Raw genomic sequence first — 23022 nt, 5'->3', positions numbered from 1 at the left:
CTTCCAGCGGATCGAAGTTGGCGGCTCTGCGGGCTTTCAGCACCACGAACAGTGCGGGCGGCTCCGCGGAGGAGCGCGGGGGCACCGCGGTCCATCCAACCCGAGAACGTCTCGGATGGAGCGATGTGCGGGAGGCGCTCGGACACGAGAAATACCCCAAACTTTGTTACGGCTCCGGACAGCGGGACGCGGGTATCGCAGAGCTGTGCCGGGGGTGAACGCGGCCGCCCCCAACCCCCAGGGGCAGGCACCCGTTTCTGTGTTTTGGAGGGGGGGCTCTTCTAACACGTGGTCAGGAAAGTTTAAGCGGCGAGGTGATGTCTGATGGGGAGGGGTTGAAGATGTCTCTTGGGGAGGGGGGAATTAATCCGTAGCCCTGTACATTTTACCCCCAACTCCCCGTGCTGGGCGCCGCTCCCCGCAGCGCAATGCTGTGCTCCGGTCCCACCGCGCGTCACCGGGGTCGAACCGGGAGCCGAGCTCAGCAATGCGGTGCCGTGCTGCGGCCGGAAGGTGGCGGCATAGCCACAGCAACGGCGGAGCCGGGGAGGGACCGAGCCCCGCAGAGCGCCCGCCCGTCCCGGCTTTCTCCCCCCGCGCCGCCGCCATGGGGCAGCGGGACCGGGCTGCGGGAGGGGGGAGGAGTGGGAGACAGAAGCGCCTGTGGCTCTCTCTGGGGGAGAAAAACTTTAAGAAGAAGGGAAAAAAAGCTAAATACATGAACCGGAGCGGCAGCCAAGTAGACAATTAGCTGGGAGCGTTAATTTCCCCATCTGCCGGGTCAACAGTCGCGTGTAGCAACATCGCGGCGCCCCCGTCGAGCGGCTGCGGAGCCAGCCCAGGGAGGGCGGATGCGGTAGAAAGAAGGGGCAGCCCCGACACCTGCAGAGGAGCGACGGGACATCCCCCTCCCCTCCTCCCCCCCGAGCCTCGTTTGCCCCGACGCCTGCAGGGTTCCCCGATGCGGCAGCCGAATGGCACCCCGTCCCTTTCGCCCCGCTCCAGCGGAATTCGGGGCTGTCAGTGCACAACGCCCCGAGCACAGCGGTTTGGGACTGTCCCGTAGGGCCGCTATGAAAACATCACCCCCCTCACCTTCCAAACCCAACCCCAGCCCGCCCCACTTACCCCACCCCGCCCGGCCCCTCCTCCCCTGCCCGGAGAGCACTTTTGCAGCTTTTTTTCCGATGTGCTCCTGTGCTCCGGCTCCTTCTCCTTGCTGCCGTGGGGAGCTCACTACGCCTCTCTCTCCCGACCCAAACTTCACTCTATCTTCAGCATGGGAGGCAGCATCACCTAGCGCCGACCCCCGCCTTTCCCTCTGCCCACCATGGGCTCCTTGCTCCGCCGGGCACCGTGCCGCCCGTGGTAGCGGAGCGGGGCCGCGTCCTCACCCTCCAACATGAGCGCGGTGACCGGGAGGAGGGGGCCGGGGCTCGAACCCCGAGCTGAGGGGGTGAGTTGTGGGAGCGCCGCTGCCCGCGCGTGGGTTATTGTTTGATAACTTTTATTTATTTATTTCATTTTGCCGCGTCTTTATTTATTTATTTCCCTCCCCCCCCCCTGCGGGGCGGGTGGCTGAGGTGGGTGGGAGTGGTGCCGAGCTTTCCGCGATGCTCGGCGCTGAAGCTCTCTTTGCTCTCTCCGCAGGTGGCGGAGGGGAGCGCGGGGCGGGAGCTCTCCCCTCGGAAAAAACCTCCGTCCGTCGCCTCCTCCGCCGCCCCCGAGGAGGAGCGCTGCGCCCGCCGCCCGCCGCCCGAAGGAGCCGGGTCCGCCGCCGTCGGGAGCGAAACGCGGCCGCTGGAGCGGGCGGCGGCCGGGGGTTGGTGCCGGAGCTGCCAGGCGCAGCTGGTCGAGCTGAGGAGGCAGGCGGCCAGGTTGGCTGCAGGCGGCTGCCCGCCCAACGCCCCGCCGGTAAGTGGGGGCTGCCGGCTACGGGAGGGGAGAGAAGGGAGGGGGCAAACTCGGTCCCGGAGCGTGCAGGTGTGTGCCCCGCGGATATGGCACCCCCGGCGCTTTGCGGAGCGGGAGGGCGCTGCAAAAGTTTCAGGGTTCGCAGGCGTTGGTTTATCGGAAAGTGCCGCTGCGTGCTCAACGTTCGGGTACCGCTGTCGGGATAAAGAAACTGAAATAAGAACTGACTTTGAAGGGGGCTGCGGGGCCGGGCTTTCTCCGCACTGCCCCGTTTGTGGGAGCGCACTGAGGCTGCCGGGGGCTCAGCTCGGCTCCTCCTCCCGAGGGGGACGTGAAACGTGGCTGACCTTCCCCCCTCCCCTCCCTGTGCCCCCATACACATCCCGCTGTGGTGGTGGTCGGGCGGAAGCCGGAGCGGAGCTTTGTGGAGCTCTCGCTGCCCGGTGCTCCTCGGGTTCCTGAGGTCCCGGGGTCACTCAGGGTGGTTTCCCTCGAGTCTGTGCCCCGTGGTGACTCTTCAGTGAGTGGATAAAGTGCAGGAGTGCTCCTGAGGTGCCCAGATGTGCACTGTTCTTCTTTCTGTGTTGTTGTCTATCAGAGATCTTTGTGATTGCTTCTAGTCTCACTTCCTTAAATAACTGTGTGAAACAAAGGTGATACAGGTGGAAAAACGCTGAGCTTTGGGACCTGGGGAGACCCTTGGAGTTCACTGATAGGGCAAAATGCAGTAGAAGACCCCCAGGTTCTGTTTCAGGGCACCAAAAACCCATGTTGGGTTTTTGATAACGTTTGGCAGAGAGGCATTGTTTTCTAAACAATGCTTATCTGGATGGCTGCAAGAATTGGGGGGGGGAGAGGGGGGAGGGTCTGGAGAGGAAGCCAAACCCTATTGACCTTCATTTTCATTCAAAGAGTTCCTGTATGATCTACAGCATTCCCATTGAATCTAAATATAGTTTTGTTTGCAAGTGCATTGTGGAGCAGTGTCAGCAACGTTTGTGTTCTCAGGCCTGGCCCCAAACACTTTGAAATTAACAGTGAGTCCCTGTGCCGACCAATTGGATCAATTTTGAGCTCCTCTTCTGCAGCATAAAGGTCTCGGATTGGGATCATCAGACCTTTTGTTTCATGGGTGGTTTAATTCCCACTATGAGATCCATTTGATAGGGCTGGAGCAGGGTGCACACAACCCAATTCCCATCACTGCAATGGGACCCATCCCTGATGGGATGAGTTGTGTGGGGAAGGACCAGGCCAGGTGTGTGGGGAGCAAAGGGCTGTGTCTGTGTGGTCCTTTCCCTCCGGTCCTTCATAAGCACTCGATGATGGGTGAATGAATGAGTGAATCCCGCTTTTCTGCAGCGTGCCTAGGAAAGCAATAAGAGAGCCATCATCACAGTGCTGGAACCTTGACAGGCTTAGTCACGGAGTCACGGGTAGCTGGGGGGTTACTGGGTGAGCAGCATACTGATACTTGGGTTCTTTTAAAACTAAGTTGTCCAGCATGCATGAGACCTTTGGCCTTAATTTGAAAGCTCAGAGGCCCCTCACCCGGGCAGTGAGCTGCTCCTAGGGTAGGAAGATGCAGCAAGCAACCCCACTTGCTGCCTTCTGCCCTGCAGATAGCAGGAGATACCCAGCAGAGGTTGGGGTGCTCAGCTGCAGCTTGTTGGCCATGCAGTGGGAATCTGATGCAATAAGCTGGCAGGCTGAGCACACTGTAATGTTTGTGCCAGAAAGGCAGCTTGCATTTTTTTCCCCCCCTTCTTTCTTTCTTGTTTAATTATATAACAAGACATCTGAAAATGCAGCTCTTCCCTCTGAGTTTCGTGCCTGTACAGTAAAGGTCCAAAGAGTTTCTCCTGATGCACTGTTAGAGGAAGAAGCAGCTCCCTGATGAATGAATGCAGGAGGCTGCTGTTGGGAGCAGGCTGCTCTCACAGCCCTGTCCTTTGCTGTCGCAGTGAAGGGATCTTTCAGCACAGGTTGAGAAAGATTTCCACACCTGGTTTAAAGCCCTTTGGAAAGGTGGGTGGGAGCCTGGGAGATGAAAGAAGGGCCAGTTTCCTGCTGTTGATATCTGTGCTGATGAAAGGGAGCAGTTGTATTCTTCTGCGTGGGGCAGCTGACAGGGGATTGAATTCACATTAGAATAAAAAACCAAGGCACTGTTTGCAGTCTGCGGGGATAACAGATCTAATTGCTTGGGAGGGCGGTGATTCATCGTTTGTGTGTTGCTGTCCTTTCAATTAGACTTATTTAAAATATATAAATAATGTAAAGTTTCGGTGCTCAGATGATGTGCATTGATTACAGAATGCTGTTCGTTGTTTGGGGCTTTTTCAAGTTCTCCAAATCTCTGTTGACAAACGATATAGAGATAGACCTCTTTGCTTATGTTACAACTCCTTTGCACTTCTCCTAAATATAGGATTTATTGCACCCCCATGCTGCCGATTCCCTTCTTTTTGCTGCTGCTGTCTTTACGGTTCGCTGCCACAGTGAGGCTGTGAGCGAATCAGAATCAGCAAGGATGAGGAGGGTGGGGGGGGGAAAGAAAACAACAAAGTTCAATCTGAAAGTACCACAAATTGGCGTTTGGGTGTTGCAGCATCAGTTGCTGGGCTGTGCACTGAACAAGTGGAGGAGGAGGAGAAAAAAAAAGAAAGAAAGGTGCTTCATTTTATCCTTAATTAAAAGTTTTGCATGTGCCTTGCAGGCCGTGTCCCTGGGGAGCTGTAATGGGCTCCTGAGGCTCCTGAGTGCCTGGAAGCTGCTGCTGTTGGCAGCCTGGAGAGGTGGGTTGGTGGTCCCTGCCTGGCTGGCAAAGAGCCCCGGAAGCCACCCCGACAATTACCGCTAATTGGCATCATGGTTGGCAGTTTCACAAGAGAGGCTGAGGACTGAATGGAGCTGTGGATTAAATTAGTAATAATAATACTTAGCACCTAAAATCATCTTCCCAGTCCTTCACCAAGTGCTAATTAATTAATTTGCACGGTGCCCCTGCTCAGTAAACCTGAACGAGTTGTCATGTCCAGAGAGGTGTGTGTGGGAACGAGGAGTGCCCCCCCAGGGAAGGGATGGACAGGGATGGCGCGTGGTGTACGATGAGCTGAGTAACAACCATACCCAGTTCTACTGAAATAGGAGTTTGTCATTGGGACATTGTCAGGAGGCCAAGATGAGAGGAAGTTTTCTTTGGAAGCAGTCAGCAGACAACTGTGTGTCCCTCCCAGCCCAAGAATGACACTGTTTCATCTGTCCCCAGCCCATGCAGTTTGTGCTGTGCACTGCAGGCACTATGGGATGGGAAGACATGAGCTCTGCATTATCATGAGTTCAGCTGAGTTCTCACTGTCCTACTTTCCAGGAGCTGCTGTTTTTCTGTACTGGGGTCCCTCTTGCATTACCTTCACTGTGTGCTCTATGGAGCATGCTACTGAAATGCTCCAGGAGTGTTTGGGAGATGAAGGAGTGGTGTGTGCCCTTGGGATGGAGAGTGCTTTTCCTGATACATATTGCCCCGTGACCCCTGTATTCCCAGCCAACCCAGTATGCCATGGCTGGATACAAAGAGGTGTTTTACCAGTCCTGCTCTGGAGTGCTGGTGACTGGGATGGTTCATGCCCTTGGTTGCTAATGAACCATGAATCATCTGATTCTGGCTCACCATGCCCTCAGCATTCTCTGTGTTCATAGAATAATACTTGGACTTTTTGGAGCTGGAGGAGACCCTTAAAGGCCATCCAGTCCAACTCCCTGCAGTGAGCAGGGACACCCACAGCTTCATCAGATGCTCACAGCTCCATCCAGCCTTACCTTGGCTGTCTGCAGGGATGGGGCAGCCACCATTTCTCAGGGCAACCTGTGCCAGTGCCTCACCAATTTTATTGTAAAAAATGTCTTCCTTCCAGTCTAAATCCCCTCCTTTTTTGGTTTTAAACCATTGTCATGTCACAACAGACCCTGCTAAAGAGTCTTCCTCCTTCCTTCTTACAGCCCCCCCTTTAGACACTGAAACACTCTCAGCTCTCCCCAGAGCCTTCTCTTCACCAGGGTGAGCAGCCCCATCTCTCTTAGCTTGTTCTTGGAGGAGAGATGTTCCATCCCTTGGTGTTTGTATTACTTGGGTTGAGCTGGAGGAACCTGCTGTCTTGAGGAAGGGGAGTCCCAAGAGGCTTCAGGCATGCAGCCATGATGCTGGGCTGCCTCCCACCACACCTGCTGCTTCCCACATCCATGGGTACACCTGTGTGATGCTGATGGCATTACTCAAACAGGAAACAAAGAACAAAGTTTTGGGAACAGCATGCGCTTCCCTGTGGGTTTCTCATTCATGCTAAATAACCCAATGTATTTCCACCAGCAGCAGAGCTCAGGAAGGATGGTTTAGTTGGATGAGTGTGTCAGTCACCTTCTTGGCTCTCCTTTTGCCCAGGTGTTTCTTTGTGTTGCTGGTGACTTGAAAAGAGGGAGCAGTGCCTTTTGGAGATGCACACGTGCTGACAGTGAGCTAATATTCCCTGGCAACTTGTCTGCTGAACCAGTACCAGGCTGTTCCTGCATAGCTCCTCTCATTCTGGAAATTATGGGCACTTGCTCTGAGTCTCCCACCTCAATTACAGATCATTTGACAGGTTCTTAAGCTGTAGGAGAAGCCTGAAAGACCTGAGTCTTGGCCAATCTCAGTGTCCTCCCTAATCAAAGGGCTGTTTTTCTTTCCATAGGAGGCTTTATGTAACCAGGCTGACATGGATAAGGGATGCTAAGCAGAACTGTCTTATACTTCTGCAGAGTAATTGAGTTTTCAGGGCTCTTTACAAGCACTGAGTGCACCTTAGAATGTTCCGTATTTAACATTTCAAAAAGTACATAAGCGGAAAAGTAAAGTCTGAGTTAATAAATACGAAACTACGGGGCATTTTTAAAGATGCACTTTTAATATTAAATTTTGCAAGAGAGGCTCTTGCAGGGACTTGGCTGCAGAGTGCTTGGGGCTATAAGCTCAGATGCAGATTGCAGGTACTGTGCAGTCTAATAACAGGGTTAGTGACAACACCATGTCAGATATGTTGACACGAGCCGTTCACTTGTTTCAGTCTGTGCAGCAGCCCTCATGCTGTAGGGCAGGCTGTGGAACCTAACTGTAATGTGTTTGCTTTAGACATTTAGGATTTCCAAGCATGCCCTTTTAAAATGCAGGTGAGTAGGATTATCCTGCAGTCAGGATGCCTGAGGCCACAGACCTTCTCGCTGGGGGATCTGCAGAGGGGGAGCAGGGCTTGCGCAATTAGCTGGAGGTGCTGCGGTCTCCAGCTAGCTGGGGGTAATTAGTATTGCTGTGGCTAATGCCTTCAGCACCCTGCCCTATTAGGGGAAAGGGAGGAAACACATAAACCATTTCAAAATCCCAGGGGGTGGAAAAGAGCATCTGCTGCTAACATCTGAGGTTACTTTGAACCTGTTGAAATATGTAGTTGCTGCTTTATTGTTTTTGCCAAGAGTTTCCACCTACAGTGATCCCAGCCTCTGGCTTGTTTGCAGGGAGGTTATAGGAGGCAGCAGTCATCCTCCTCTCCCATGGCCCACAGCAGCTGATAGCAGCTGCTCTTCTGGGCCTGATAGTGCCAGGGAATGGCTGGAGCCAATGGGGGATTTGGCTTTCTCAACAGCAGAATTGTCTGCTGAGTGTAGATGGCTGCTTGGGTTTCCTGCTACCTGGGTACTTCACAGCTGAGTCTCCCTCCCTAGTGGTGATGAAGAGCTGTCTGAATGTGGTCTGGGGCAACCTCCTCTAGGTGTTCCTCCTTGAGCAGGGGTTGGACCAGATGGATGCAGAGGTTCCTTCCAAGCTCAACCATTCTGTTGGTCTTCACTTTGTGGATACAAATCCTGTTTCCCACTGTGAAGATGCTGATGTAGGGAAGAACCAGCTCTGCTTTGAGTAGAGGAGGAAAATCTATATGAAATTGCAAGTTTGTGGAGGACTTTTCTCTGATGATGCTGTTACCTTTGTCAAAGTTGGATTGCTTTCATGAACTACGTCTGTTTGGATATTAATCACAGCAAATGTGGCAAGCTGCTGTAAAACTGAGAGTATCACATCCCCTTTTATGTATGTATTTATGTATTTACTTACTGGAAATCTATGAAATTTGATTTGTCTGAATTCGCCTCTGACCTCAGACCTGCAGCACTGGAATAACTGTTTTGTACTTACATTTCATGTATAGCCACTAATGAAAAACACCTTCAGGAAGGTGAGAGTTCTGTCTGTGTTACTGGCCATGCACTCAATCAGGATCGGGTTGACTTTTTATGCAAGTGTCTACTGGCTCTGCATAGTGTTTCAAATGGGTACCTGAGGTAACTTGGACCTTACTTTTATGAGAATTAAGTCTTCTGCTGCTGCCTTTGCCATTGGAGGAATTGTTCAGGCACTGGGTAGGGATGCAAGTAGTGATAATCTGTGAAGAAAATTGCCAGTTCTCGTGGAAAGGAGTGGTAAGGCCATAGAAAGTGCTGCAGAGGATGTCTGGGCAAAGTGGAGCCTGCTTAAGTAGCGGGTATCAGATCAGCTTGGGGAGCGTGGATTAAAGCAGTACCAATGGCATCTAAAAGGGGCTTATCTTCAGGCTGTGCTGTGATCCCTGTGATGAAACCAGAAAGCTGCCTTGAGGAAATGGGGTGTGCCCCTGCAGTACATCAGGAGTGCTTCAGTGGCTTCAGTCCCCCCTTCCACTGTTGAAGTTCGTGCCAAAGTGTGTTACTTATTAGCTTTCATTTGAAATGTTTTGGTTTGAAATGGGGGGGAAAAAAAAAAAGATAAGTTAGTACAGAAATCCAAGAGCAAGGCTTCAAATGATTATCCCAAGCCAAGGGTGGGGCTAATGTTTCTTTGCAGAAGCAACGTATTCTGTAGGATAAGTTGAAGTGAATGCAAGCTTCTGCTGTATGGTTCTTTGCACTGACCGCTTTGCTTTGAAGCTGCGTGAACTTTGAGGGCGTAACTGGCAGATGTTCATTTTCATGCTGGAGAAAGAATGTTTAGCTGGTATAAATAAACCCACCTATTTTAGGCAGCGTAATGCCATTGTTGCAAGTTTGTTTCATCACTACCAGTCTGACTGTTGTATGCATCACTCAAATGTCGGGTGAATCAGCGGAATCTCAGCACTTGATCACACACACACACACAAAAAAAGGCTTAGGTGCACACAATTATCCTTCTTTCTGAGTCAGGCCTTAAAAATCAGTCTTTGATCAGCATTCCTGGAATTTGGCAGACTGCTCTCAGCTTCTGCTGGGGTTGGGCCAGCGTTACCATATGTCAATACCTGTGCAGCATTGATTGAAATGTTGGGCAGCTGTAGGAAAATGATCAATTTTCATTTAGCTCTTAGCAAATCTTCCCCAGCTATTGCTGAGGGATTTTGCACTGCTGGGTGAATAGGGTGGGAAGTGTTCTGTACAGCTCTGAAATGTGATACTTCTGGCTAGGCTTGGCATTGACTGGCTTTCAGTACTAACAGCTACGGTGAAGTATTAGTCCTAGTTCTCACAGCTTTCAAAAGATAATGTTTAAATGTATTTCGTACTATTACCACAACAGGCAACTTGTTACAGCGTGGTTTGTGTTGCTGTCAGAGTGTGTAGATTGATCAGGGCTGATTACGTTGCAAATGGGCAGCGTTTGGCTTTGTGCTTCAAGTCATTTGAGAAGTTAGATGTACTCAGTCTGCATTGTACTCTATTGCCTTGTGTTGTTCTTACCGTATTGTTTGTGGTAGCATGTATTTATTCCTTTTAGCATTGCTGTCATTCTCAGAGTACAGCAGTTTCCTACAGCTTTTGTGCAGTTTTATCAAATAAAAGGTTTTTTTCATGGTTTGTCTGCTGCTTTTCCAGTCTTGACTGCTGAGCAGCTCAGAGGTGACGGCTGTGCTTGTAGTCCATCCTGTGATGCTGCTCGGTGTTTGGAGGTCAGCCTGCAGGGGTGGCTGAGGTCAGCGGCACCATTGCAGGACTAGTGGGTTATATCCCATTCTCATCCCATAGCAGTCAATGGCAGCTGCTGTTACCCACAGGCTGCATGCTGGCTCCTGGAACTCTGGGATCATAGAATCATGGAATAGTTGGGTTAGAAGGGACCAACCATTTCCAGTGGGCTGGCAAACCCCCACCAGCTCAGGCTGCCCAGGGCCCCATCCAAACTGGCCTTGGGGCACCTCAAGGGATGGGGCACCCGCAGCTCTATGGGCAGCAGTGCCAAGCCCTCACTGTCCTCTAAGCAGAGTTTCTTCCTAGGATATAATCTAAACCTCCCTCCTTTAGTTTGAAGCCCTTATGCCTTGTCCTATCATTATCAAACCATGTAAGAAGTTGGTCTCTGTCTGGTTTATAAGCTCCCTTTAAATACTGAAAGGCCACAAAAGGATGTGGAAGTCTTAAGAACTGTCTGGAATATAAAAACATATGCATTGCTCCTATGATCAGGAAATCTGGCCATCCTTGTTTTAGTTCCTTTACTGCTTTTTGGTCAGCTGTAGAAGGACTGGGCTCTCCTGCTTGGAGCATTCAGCTCTTCCCTCAGTAGCATTTGGGTTCTCTAAGAGTGCCTCTGGATGAAACATGCTGGTGTTACAACTCACCCTTCTCTTTAATACCATACAGTCTGGAGCGTGTGGTGTAAAAGCAACTGCTTGTATCTACTGCCCAGCTGTGGCCAGGCTACAGCAAACCATGGCATGCTTCCCAGGAGGAAGAGTGGCTAAGAGCCAAGCCTTATAAATGTGCTTTGTCTGTGGAGTCCTTAGTAGATGCTGGTGTGGAAGTGGCTCCAGAAGCCAAGACTGCTGAGAGGCCTGGGCAACCCGGCACTGGCCCAGACTGGGCACATCCCTTCATGGCCTGTTTTGTGAAAGTAAATGATTTTCAGCTGCCGTAAATAGTCAGTAAAAGTCGAATGGATTTGGTGTGTGTTCAGCAGATAAAGCTTCACTAGTGATGCCAGAGCTCATAGCATCCAAATGACTGAAACAATGATAGGGAAACAGTTGAGTAAGCTAATCCCTGGCAGCCAGGGTGAGAGGGATGTTGATTTCCATGTGCAGTGTTCTTCAAATAAATGGGAAGAGAATGCTAACCTCTTTCAATGCTGTGCTCTTGTTGCATTGCTAGAGCAGCAGAGTTGTGTTGGTGTTTTGGCCTGGATTTAGTAAAATTGAATGGACTGAGGTGTTATTTGAGAAGTGTTGGCTGTGTCGTGATAATGGATCACGTGTGTGTTGTTGAGACTTAACTTTATGAATCCAAGAAGAAACCAAGCTGAATCTATGATGTAGACATCACATAATCCCCAGGTGTATGTCCTATTGCTGGGGCATTGTGAGGAAGAGAGATGTTCCCATACCTGCTTGGCCTGGACCATCCAGTCCTTATGAAGCAGTCACCAGTGATGAAAAACTACAAAACGTATAAGAACTGTAGTAGAGATCCATAATGGCCTTTGAAAGATGAGGTGAGGCAGAGGTGTGTTCGACAGTCGCTTCAGGGCAACATCAGTGCTCCTTTCCCCAGTAGGTGTGCAGATGGGAGGGCTGGTTTTCCCAGGTGGCGCCTTTGGAAGTTTCTTAGCATTAATATGGACTACATGGGCATTGCAGAGCTCTTGTAAGCTGTCTTGAAAACTATGCTGTGGGTGAAACGTGGGCCAGGATTTGGCCCATAACTATTTTGCCTGTAGCTTGTAATTAAATATAAAGCTAAACTCAGAATCCCCAATTAAAGTGTTCGTGTGTTAGTGTAGCTTGTGTAACTGAATGCAGAAGTGAGCAGTTCTGCTGTCTTCTGCTGAAGATTTTGTTGCAAAGAAAAGAGAGTATATTTGACGTTCCTCCAACGAGCTCTCACAGGGGTAATTTTGTGTGGATGATTGAGAGGCGTGGAAACACTGTGAGATATTGTCCTTCTGTGGGTTTTGTAAAGAGGAGATACAGTTGAAGTAATTTATAATACACTGAGTCTCAGCAGTCTGCTAAGAGAGCTTCCTTAGGCAATTACCTGTAAGAATAAAATAAAAATCATTTATTATTGATAATTACATATTAAGAAATATTTCTTCTGGTATTGTTAATTTTTTATTTGTAGGCTCCAAAGGAGCGTAGAGTAACCCAAGTGTGGTTGGGGAAGAAAAATATGAGTTAAAGCATTAAAGTTTACATATTTTGCTTTTGATGGATTTATGGTTTTTAATTACACCTTCATGTCTTACATTGGGATCCCTGAGGGCCCTTTCTGAATTTTATGCTTGCACTCTTGTTGTAACTATGAGATGCTTTAACCTGCTGCCTTGTGCATTCCTACTGCTGCTCGACTGACCTCTGGTGAAGTTACTTTTTATTCCAGTTTAAGATCTCGGAGCCAAACAAAGAGCAAAAAAATGTTTGAGTGATTTAGACTTTCTCGAGCCAATATGTTGTACTTGTGAATCTCAGCCTATGAATGGGTTTCTCTTTTTCTGTGTGGAAGAATGGGCTTTGTGCTCATTTGCTGGTTTGTTGAGGAGCTTATGGCCCCAGCTTATGGACTTCTTGTATTTTGGCTGTTTGGCAGTGAAAAGCAGTCCCGTCTTTGCTAACAACCCTTTGAGGAGCCATGGCTGGGTTTGAGGAATAGCATCTTCAACAACATGTAATCATGCATCTGGCAGCAGGTCTCTTCCATCTTTGGATAAATACAGCAGTGGATTCTCATCTCACAACGGTTTTGCAGCATGGTTCATTTATTGGAAATGGAATTGGAAGCCTGTGTTAACAGGTGGAAAATGAAACCTATTGGCTCTGTGTGTTTTCTGTTGATTTACACCAGCGAAACAGTGTTGGATCAGTGTGTGTATTTCAAATTCATTTCTCTATGTCCTATTCATGTTTCCATTCAGTGGGAATATGACTATCTGTGTTGAGGAGTGGGGTGCCAGGATCTGTTTGGTGCGACTCAGACGTAGCTTATCCAAATCTAACAGCAGTTTATCTAAGAGACAAACAACTCTGACTGATGATACTCAAACGTTCCAAAAGATATTTGCCTGTGGACTGACTCTGAACATGAATATTCCACCCAACCTCTGGCATTTGAAAGCGACCAAAAGAAGAGGGCAACAGTCTTGCCTTTGGGAAAGCAAGGACACCTGAAGAACAGAGTTTATGCTGCACCAGCACTACGGTATCTGAGGCCCTTTTCTTAAGCTTGTATTATATGTCCTTATTATTCTGGTCATGACCTCTCTTAAGTGCATGTAGCCCAAGAGCAAAATAGCTCTGATTTGTACTATAAGACTTTAGTTGGATTGCAGCATCCTTCTGCCAAGTCTCTTGATAACATGGAAGATGTGTTACATGCAGCGCTGGCTTTTCTGACCCACCCCAGCTTCTTCACTCAACTTTTCATTACTGTGATAGGACTTGACACTTGTAGGATTGGGTGCAATGAAATGTAGACAGGAAAAGAACTGCAATGCAGAATAGTGGTAAACACTTGACCCTGGGAGGAGAACACAAGTGAGAATGCAAAAGCACTGTTGCCTGAGGTGACGCTTTGGAACATTGTTACTTTTCTGTGTTTTATTTTGGTAGTTTTCATTTCAGTTCCTCTCGTTAGTCCAAGTTTGATCTGATTTTCTCTCTTCTTGCCACTTGAACAACAGCCCTGTTTGCCAGTGTTGGGCATCTGTTCTTCCAGTATTTAAAAGGACATTATGAACAGGAAGGAAATCAACTTTTTACAAGGGTAGATAGTGATAGGACAAGGGGGAATGGTTTTAAGCTCGGGGAGAGAAGGTTTAGATTAGATGTCAGGGGAAAGTTCTTCACATTGGAAGTGGTGAGGTGCTGGAACAGCTGCTTAGAGAGGCTGTGGACGCCCCATCCCTGGAGGTGTTCAAGACCGGGTTGGATGGAGCCCTGGGCAGCCCGGTCTACTACCAGATCTGGAGGTTGGTGGCCCTGCCTGTGGCAGGGGGATTAGAACCTGGTGATCCTTGGAGTCCCTTCTAACTCAAGCCATTCTGTGATTCCTTTCTAACGGCTGTGGTCCTGCTTCCTGTGGAAGCAGTGAGAGACAGGTCTGGTACAGAAGGTTGTCTCATTAAGCTTAAGGGTACAGAAGCAGCTTATCCACATCTAAAGGAGTGAGCTGAAAATGTCTCTGATTATTCAACAGCAACAAAAGTAGATCTGCTGAGTGGAAAAGCTGCCTCTTTCTATGCTTTGACAAGATCCTTTAAGTCTGTGTAAGAGCAAAGAGTTAAGGTAATCCTGATTTTTTCACAGAGGAGTTACCCAGGAGTCTTGTAGCTCAGCTGAATACAATGCAGGAGTGTCACCACTGTGAGATTAGAATAAGCTTCATTATCTTCAAAGAATGTTTACTTAATGGTTTGGAAGCACTGTTTGTAGGTAGAGGTAGGAAATATCCTCAGGCAGAGAGGCGCTGATAGCATTGAAGTGAGCAGTAGTGTTTCTCCTGCATCCTTGCATCACATGTGCTTCTCCCAGCCTTCTTGGCTGCCTGCCTGTGCTCTCGTGTGCCGTTGGTATGGAGGTCTTCAAGAGATTGCCAAGGTAGTTTTGGGTGCTCAGCACTGAATCCAAGCAGTATTTTTGCAGCTTTTGGATTACTTCTTTCTGCATCCTACTATCCCTGGCCTTTTACACGGCCACATATATTTGGTCAGCCTTTAGCCTTTGGATTGCTTTTTTGTTTGTTTGTTTGCCTGTAACGTTCTTCCAGCTTTCTGTTAATTTTTAGGGCAGATGTGCTTGCAGGGTGCCTTCTGAAAGCGTATCCCTGAGTAGCCACAGGACGTTTGTCTGAGGAATGATGGGGCAGTGCAGAAGGGAGCTGGGTGTGCTGCTTCTCAGCATGGGGCTATCAGTGGCACGTCCAGTGCTGTGATGGATGCTGGATGTGTCACAGTGTGTCACTGGCTCTGCTGGGAACCACATTCTATCAGGGGAAGGATCATGGTGATAAACATCCCTTTCCAAAACCCCAGTGTGGTAATGAGCTGAGGAATCAATTTCTGCTGTTGTTTGTGCAATATTACTTGTATTTTTCTTATAAACGTACATCCAGTTTTCTTTAAAATACTGGTCAGAAATATTTTAAAATCTCAGAATTTCAGGTATTCCAGCTGTCACTTGTAATCATATGGAAGACAATATGTGGTTGGTTTAGGTTTCTGGAGGCCACTTGTGCAGGACTTGGATCTTTTCTGTCTTTCCATCTTCAGAGTCCCTTCTGATGGCAGTGAAGTTGCTTCTAATCTCCAGTACAAAAGAAAAGACTGTTTGGTAAAGACTGCATGAAATTTAATTTGCAACCCACTGGGATACGTAAACATGTCCCACATGCAAATATTTGGCTCTTCCATTTTTCTCACGAGAACTTTACTGTAAAACTGGTCTTTAAAGCAAATTTGTGCCTCCTTGGCTTTATTTTGAAGACAAAGCAGAGATGCAGTGTTCTAGGCAGATATATTTTTGTTCCCAGCTGTTTTGAATGTTCATTTCATGTTAAGTCTTTGTTCAAACCAGTCCTATGTCATTAATGACTCTGGAGTAAGTAGGTATGCAGAGCTGGAGGAAATCCTGTTTTATATGTTCCTATTCTAGGAGAGCCTCAGAAAGACTAACAATAATGCCGCTTGGTGAGGTAATGGGTAAACATAGTAAGAAATAAAAACGTGCTTACTCCTTGCTGAGGCAGAAAAATAGCTTATAAAGCACAATGTTGTCTTTGATACGTGTAGATAATCTGACCTGCTGCAGTCTGTGGATTAAGACGTGAGCTGCAGCAACTGGAACAGCTTCTTATGAAGAACCTGTCCCTCTGGTTGTAAAGGAGTTGTCAGCAAATGCAAATGAGAATGAAAAAGAAGTGGGAGCCCAGTCATAACCCAGTGAAGCCTCTTTAAAGGCTTGCCTTCAGTGGTCAGTTGATTTCTGTGGGAGGTGGAGGGCTACGTTATGCTGCTCAGCACTGTGTGTTCTCATGAGTCCAATGCAGGCCCCCATTTCCAGTGATGGGTGGGCAATACTCAACCAGGCTCTGGTGATGTGCAGGTTTGTAGCATTTTGTGTTCCTTTCAAGAAGCTGTGGGAAAGGGAAAATAAAGGCATCCCTCAGCTTTTCCTTCCTTTTGCCGAGTGCAATTTAGTAGGAGAGATGTATTTGTTTTCATGAAGCATTTTCATGGGAGGGCAAATTTCTTCATCGGGTTTTTAAGGAAGTCAGAGCTGGGTTTAAAGCTTTTTGATCTTGGTCAGTATGTAGAAAAACAGGATGAGATTTGGTTGCACTTTTGGGAAACCTACCTTTTAAAATTGTTTATTCTTAAATCATTAAATCATGTATATATATATTTGTTGTTGTTTTTCTTCTTGAGCCAGATTCTGTAGCATCATGAGTACAGTGGAACATCCTGCCTCCAGCCTACTGGCGCTGTCTGTGCTACGGACTTCCCTAGGGGCTAGGGCAAGTCAACTAGCATTACAGTTTTAGATGCACTTACCCATTTAGCATATGCATTTTTCTCAGCATGCGATTATGGGCTGGTGAATTGCTGCGTGTATACCAGGTCTCTCCAGCTGGTGCTCCTTATATATGCATCATTTTTTATGTGCATTGCTCTGGTGCATACACTTCAGCTATAGCACTGATCTCTCTGCACCTTTATATTTTTTTGAATGAGACAGCAGTGATTGCCTTTTCTTTGAGTAAGTAGGCAGAGTCGTACTTGTGGCGTATTTTAAGACCACTTGGAAGTTATAAGCTTATTTAAACGCGTGTGATTCATCACGCTTTGCTTTATTTGATTTCTTAAATGTTAGCCACTGTGAACAGCCCTTAGGATTGGCCTCTTTTATTTGGGATACATCCGCTGAAGAGAAGGCAGCTGGTGTGCTGAAAGCATTGCTCCTGTAAGAATTTGGTGTGCAATTTGCTTAGCTGAGAAAAAAACTCATTGATAGTTACCCTTGGCTTCTGCTTTCTTTTTTTTCTTCCCCTCCACCTCCTAAAGTTGCCATCTTGCTCTGTTAGTTTAATGGTGATAATGCTGCAACATGTTAACCGGTGCAGTGCCTTCCAGGCAGTGAGAGATAACTGAGGAATGAGAGCAAGCCTGTGTGTGAAGAGAATGGCTCTCGGCTGACTTACACTGATAGTGCTGGGTGCAGTCCTGATTGCTTGTTTGAAAGAGCATCTGATGCAGATGCACGCAAGACCCTTTTGGGGGCATGTGCCTTCCCACCCCTGTGATCAGTGCATGGGCTACCTTCAATGCTTTCTGCTGTCTTATGCTTTTGGAAAGGATACCTTACCAGAAACCTTGTCCCAGGTGGAGGGAGCTCCTCCGTGATGGTGAGAGGGAGCTGGGTCACCTGTATTTATCACCTGTAGAGGAGCAAGCAATTATTGATCCCTTATGGGAATGGTAGTTCTGGATAGAGTATTTATGGTAAGAGAGTGAAGGAGCGAATATGTATTGTGTGTCCCAAGCTTGTAGCTACCTGGTAGAAAGCGTGTAGGAGAGGCTCCTTTGTAATGCGTGCTGAAATCATCTCCCTGCTTCATACCCAAATAAATCCATTTCTGGGTTCAAGATGTGGGAGGGAGGGAAGCTATCCATGAACAGCTGCTTTCCAGAAACACTTGAGATCAGAGTCTGAGTGTATATCACCTCTAGTGTATCTTGCTTGTTTCAGGTTATGTTATGATGGCAGTCCTGATCATTATCTCATATTAATTTTCTAGAGCATGATGTATGTGGATACACCTACTGCACTCAGATTTCACTGCAAGATTAGAGACATGTTTAGGAAATTAGTAATGAGAGAAAAACGCATAATTAAAAATGATATCAGTTTGGAAGCTCATCCATCTTCAGCCAGCTTGCTGGCACAGAAAGGAGTCTTACACAATGCTAAGTGGTGGGAAAACACATTTGGCTTTCTGCATTTTAAGCAGGAAGGAACTATTTAAATGACAGACTTACAATAGTAATCAGGGCATTTACTTGGGAACACTGCATCGCATATTGTAGCTGTGTGATGCAGAGGGAACTCAGATTGTATAAAGTTCAGAAGGAGCTCATCTTACTTGTTTTCTCTTAGCGATGCCTACAGACAGTTGTTTCGTCTTATTTGAACCCTTTATAAAATAATCAGTCCTAGGAATGAAACTAGAATTCATATTTGAGGCAGTCAGATTTACATATGTTGGATGCTGCCTATCATGTTGTGATGCTGCACAGTTAGCAACTTATTGTTTCCTGAGGCACAGTTTTATGTGAAATGTCTTGAATTCAGAGCCTGCAACAGAATTTTAGCTCTTCATCCCCAATGACCATTATAAATTTGCCATATGCCTAAAAATGTTCTCAGCCCAACTGTGATTGTTCAGGCTGTGAATTTCCTCTCATTTTATGATGGGATCCTTAGTTCAGAATAAAATTACTCTTCTTCAGCACTAGGAAAAGCACCATTTGGTTGTATATGGTTCATTACAACATGTGATAACTTTTTAAACATTGCAAGCAGCGCACTTGCTTTATTTGAGTTCTTTATGCCATTTTTCATGAGCAGTTAACAGTAACATGTTGTCATTCTTTGTCTTATTATATCTGTAAACTTGGTTATCTTTCTCTTTGGTCCAACTCACAAATACATAAAACCGAAGCAGATGTCGCAGCAATAACCAGGTGTACGTTGGACTATTTTGCTAAGTTTTAAATGCTGCAGGGATGTTTCCTAGTCAAGTTTCCTAGCTAATGGATCTGTTTAGTAACTGAATATTATCATTTTTTTTTTAGCAACAGACTCAAAATAACCTTGTAGAGGGACAAGCTTCTTCAGTGTCTGGAGTGTAGCCTGCAGAACTGCTGGCTGGCTTGTCATGCAGAGCTCTGTGTAACTTGTGATTTTGGTAAACTCATTAAATGTTTTAGAATTGCAAGTTTGACTGAGGGGGGCTAGATCCAGCTGGGCCTCCAAATGCAGCCATTGTGTAAATATTTATCCTTGTTGCCTCTGTAAGCACTCTGGTGTAAAGCCAAGCATGGAGGCTGGTGACAGACAAGATAGCTCTGCCTTCACTCCAGTGTCAGAGCAGAACATTTTTGGGTGTCTGCTGATGGTGGCTGTTGGGTGTCTGACTGTTAGAGGCAATGGCTGCTGTTAGCTGGGAGGACAGTGGGCAAAAAGGGTTTGGCAAAAAAGACTTGGGGAAGGAAGACAAGCAGTTCTCAGCAGAGCTTCTAGTGAGGAGCTGTTAGGTTGATGACCAAGGGGACCTCATGGAGCTGGAGGTCAGTAGCTGTGATGAAATGAGGTGGCAGCTTCCCAGTGATCCCTGTAATGCTCATTTGTGGAGGATTAGCCTTTCTGGAGAGACACAAGGGGCAGCATGGTCTCTGCCAGTAGCCATTATGGGGGCTGTGATGCAGTGCATGGAAAGAGCAGGTGTGGATGTGTTCCAAGGATGCTTCCTACTGCCCAGAAGTATCTGCATGGTAGGAAGAGGAGACCCTTGGTTCTTATCCCTGCACAGCGCTGCAGATTTGGACCCAGGCCAGGCTCTGGAGCTAGGACTGGATCTTTTATGAGCACTATTATGTACCAGTGGAATAAAGAGAGAGAAAATCTTTTCCCAGGAATTAAATAATTGCTTTCTTGATGAAAGGACCCAACATCTGGCTCGTGTGCTTCGTGTATTTTGTCATGTAGATGTAACTGTTTGCTTTGTTTCTGGCAATAACGTTAACTTAGTAATGTATGAAGCTGTTTCTAGGTCAGGGGAAAACTGCATATAAATCTCAATTACACGTAGTTGATTGTCTTTAACTCTTTATAAGATATAATTAGCGTCCAGTAATCATACTGTGGTGCTGTTGCTGTGATTACTCTGGTAGTTAGCGTGCAGTGCAATTCTGGTTTTATAGACTGGAGCTAATGTTAGCTTGATTAAAATTAAGGATAAATATCAGCCTGTGTTGTTAGCTAGCTAATCTTCTCACCTTTCTGTGGGTCAGTTTCATTGCCTCCTGCAGTTCTGAGATGTGAATCTCCTGAGTGGATTCAGATTAAAAAGCTGGGATTTGTAATACGTGGTGTCTCATATTGAAGTGGAACCACTTTCAGTAACAGTGTCCAGTATGGGAGGGAAGAAGTGGATTGAGGCAGGGTCTTCAAGGACAGTGACTTGGCACAGCGCTAGTGCCTAGAAATGTTTTGATCCTATTGTAATGAATAACTGCTAGTTCCTGTTGTTGTTTCTGTTTTGATTGAGAGCCCTGCCGGTGTATGGTGGAGATAGGATGTTAGGGCAGGGAAAGGAAGTAACTGTCAAAAGTGCATCTCCCTTAGGAAAGCAAGAATGTGGAGGTATGGTACAGTTGGGGTTTAAATAGCACTTATTTTTCCTTGATTTTTCATAGCGCACTGGCTGTATGCAATTTTCCACATGCTGGGTAATGGAAAGTTGGTCCCAGAGGAAGTTAACTTTGTAAATAAAGTTTGGGATTATAAAATCAATCACTGTTGGGTCACTAATTGGTGTGGAAGATAGGAATTTCCTATACAGTATGATAAGTTCATTGGCTTTTTGGCAGGGTGTGCACAGCGAGCTGTTAGCCGATGATATTCTTTCCTGGTTCTGTTGTTAACTCAGGAAAAGCATCAGGTCATTTGTGGCTACACCCAGACTGCCGGTTTGTTTCAGAGGAGTAAGGAGGAGGGGGAAGTTTGATGTCATGTAGAATCTGCATGTGTTTTATGAAGTTTGTTTTCATCTGTCTGTAGCATAATAGTGAATCTTGGCAGCCGGATAGTAGTTGTGAAGATTGATTGCTCTCAGTGTTAAGCATCTCACATCTCTGAGTTTATGTCAACACAAGCCTTCTTCCAGCAGCAGCATCTGGCTCATTGGCAAGATCTGTGGACAGTTGTTCTGATTGCTCTGGAGATGCCTCTGGTTGTCATGTGGATGCTGCCTTGGCTGTGCTGCTTTGTTATTCTAGCTGGTGCCGTTTTAATTGTATTTATTTTTTGGCTTACCTCTGATTCCTGATGAATTGCTCCCGAGACTGCGTTCTTGAACAAATCTTGCCTAACATCCTCGTGCAGGGACTTCCACGAGATGCTGATGTTAATTTATTTCAGTGAGTGTCTGCTGATTGAAACTGGAGCAGTAACATCCCAATCTGTGCCTTCTGCGCTGGTTTTTCCTGTGAATCACAGCATCAGCCCTGTGAAGTAAAACACACATCTTTTGAGCATATCCTGCATAATGAACGGGTTGCTTTGAGACCAGAGCTGCAGGGGTAAATCAAGGATTACCAGTACACAGCCAGTGTTTGGGATGGTGCTGCCTCATAAGCTGGGAGTCCTTGAGTCAGCCACCGGGATTTCTCAAGTTGATCACATGGAATAAGGTTTTTGGCCTCGCTGATACAAGCTAGCACACCAGCAAAGAACAGCGTGTGCCAGCTTGGGATTTACATCACCTCGAGTGCTGCTGCTGTCTGCTTGAATTGTATATTTTATTCATAGCACTTTAAAAATAGGATTCGTTCGGAAGCACTGTGGCTTTGAAAGACCTGTGGGTCGAAGTAAAAGTGAATGTTTCTAAAAATCCTAAAGTTCCTATTTTCATTAAATAGGCCTGTCGGGGTCATTGCACCCCCTGGCTGAAATTAGCAGGGCTCTGAGGTGCAGGAGGCCGGACGAGATGGTTATCTCCAATGGCCTCAAGCTCTAAGGATCTGTAGAACTGCTTCGGCACTGTCCACAATTAGAACTGTTTGACTAGCTGTCAGATCTTATGAGGATGTTGGCAAGGCATGATTACACACAATTTTCTGATTTTAAATGTATATTTACATCTGTAATAATAATAATAATAAATCACCCTGGGAAGCACGTACGGTGTTTTTTCCGGTGATTTACTGCAAATTTGATACAGCGCTATCTGTTGCCACAAAACTTAATTTTCAAATGAGGGGAATCTTTGCACGTTAATTTAACTCTTCTCCCAGCAAACGTGCATTTCATGGGTGCTTTGTGATACATGGAGAAGTGGATTGATGAAACAGTCTTCATTGCTGATTCATAGTCAGGAATGGGGATGCATGAACTTAGAGAGAGGGAAATACTGACTTTGTATTTGGTATGGATGTTACTGTGGTTTTTCACAGGGCCCAGGTCTCACTCTGGGGCTGTAATTTCTCTTCTTAAAGGAAAGCTATCTTCCTCTGTACTTGGCCTTTTCCAACAGGTGATGAGAAAGCTTATCTTTCAAGGTCTCAGAACAGAAATTAAAGTAAAAACATCCTCTTATGTAGTACTAACAATTGAATGGAAGTATAAATGTATCCTGTGATGTTAAGCATTGTCTAAGCTTGTGGAATTTCTATAGAAGCGACATTAGATACCATAAATGTTTAAGAGCCCTGGTAAGTGTGACTGGTAGGGTGAGCTACAGCCTTTCATCTCTTACTTGCTGGTTTTAATAGGATCTGGCTTGAAGGGTGTTGAAAGTTGTTGCCAGGTGTCTGATTGCTGCTGTGTCTCAGGAGATAAGGCTTTTTTACTTTTTTTTTTTTCTTGAGGAGCCTGACAGAGTTTGCAGAGGTATTTTAGCTATCCGTCTGTGGGAATGTCTACATCTATGTGTGTTATAGCTCGCTCTGCCCACATATTTACTATGCTCATATCCTGTGTTGAAACAGAGCTTATAAACCATACCAACGTGGTTTTCAAGATGCCCTGAGCATAGGCAGAGTGATTCTGTTTGTCTGTCTGTGGACATGGCTGTGTTGATCTATGTTTGCAGTAGAGAGACCTTGGGCAAAGGGAGTTAGTCTTCTTTGATTACACAAGCTCTCTGGATGGAGAGAGGTTGTACAACGTGTGGGTTTTGCAGGACCACTGTGGGGCCTCCCAGCCTTGCTGCCATAAGGATTACAGGTGGACATTAATCACAGTACTGTTTTCCTGCTCACATCATTTGCTGGGCTGACAGGGGAGAGCAGTTTAAAAAAAGTCA

General features: G+C 46.8%; 1 protein-coding gene across 2 annotated transcripts in view; it reads left to right on the top strand.

Annotated features, from left to right (window-relative positions):
- Positions 1-1198: 1198 nt before the first annotated feature.
- KIF26A (kinesin family member 26A) overlaps positions 1199-23022 on the top strand; it is a 95255-nt gene continuing 73431 nt past the window's right edge. For both annotated transcript variants that reach the window (XM_072339091.1, XM_072339090.1), the window contains exons 1-2: positions 1199-1456; positions 1651-1914. In XM_072339091.1, coding sequence (XP_072195192.1) covers positions 1403-1456; positions 1651-1914 — 318 coding nt within the window. In that variant the 5' untranslated portion in view covers positions 1199-1402. The remainder of the gene's footprint in view (positions 1457-1650; positions 1915-23022) is intronic.

This window comes from Excalfactoria chinensis, chromosome 5 (assembly GCF_039878825.1).
Source record: "Excalfactoria chinensis isolate bCotChi1 chromosome 5, bCotChi1.hap2, whole genome shotgun sequence".
In the NCBI taxonomy this organism is placed as follows: domain Eukaryota; kingdom Metazoa; phylum Chordata; class Aves; order Galliformes; family Phasianidae; genus Excalfactoria; species Excalfactoria chinensis.
This window is presented reverse-complemented; position numbering and strand designations above follow the sequence as displayed.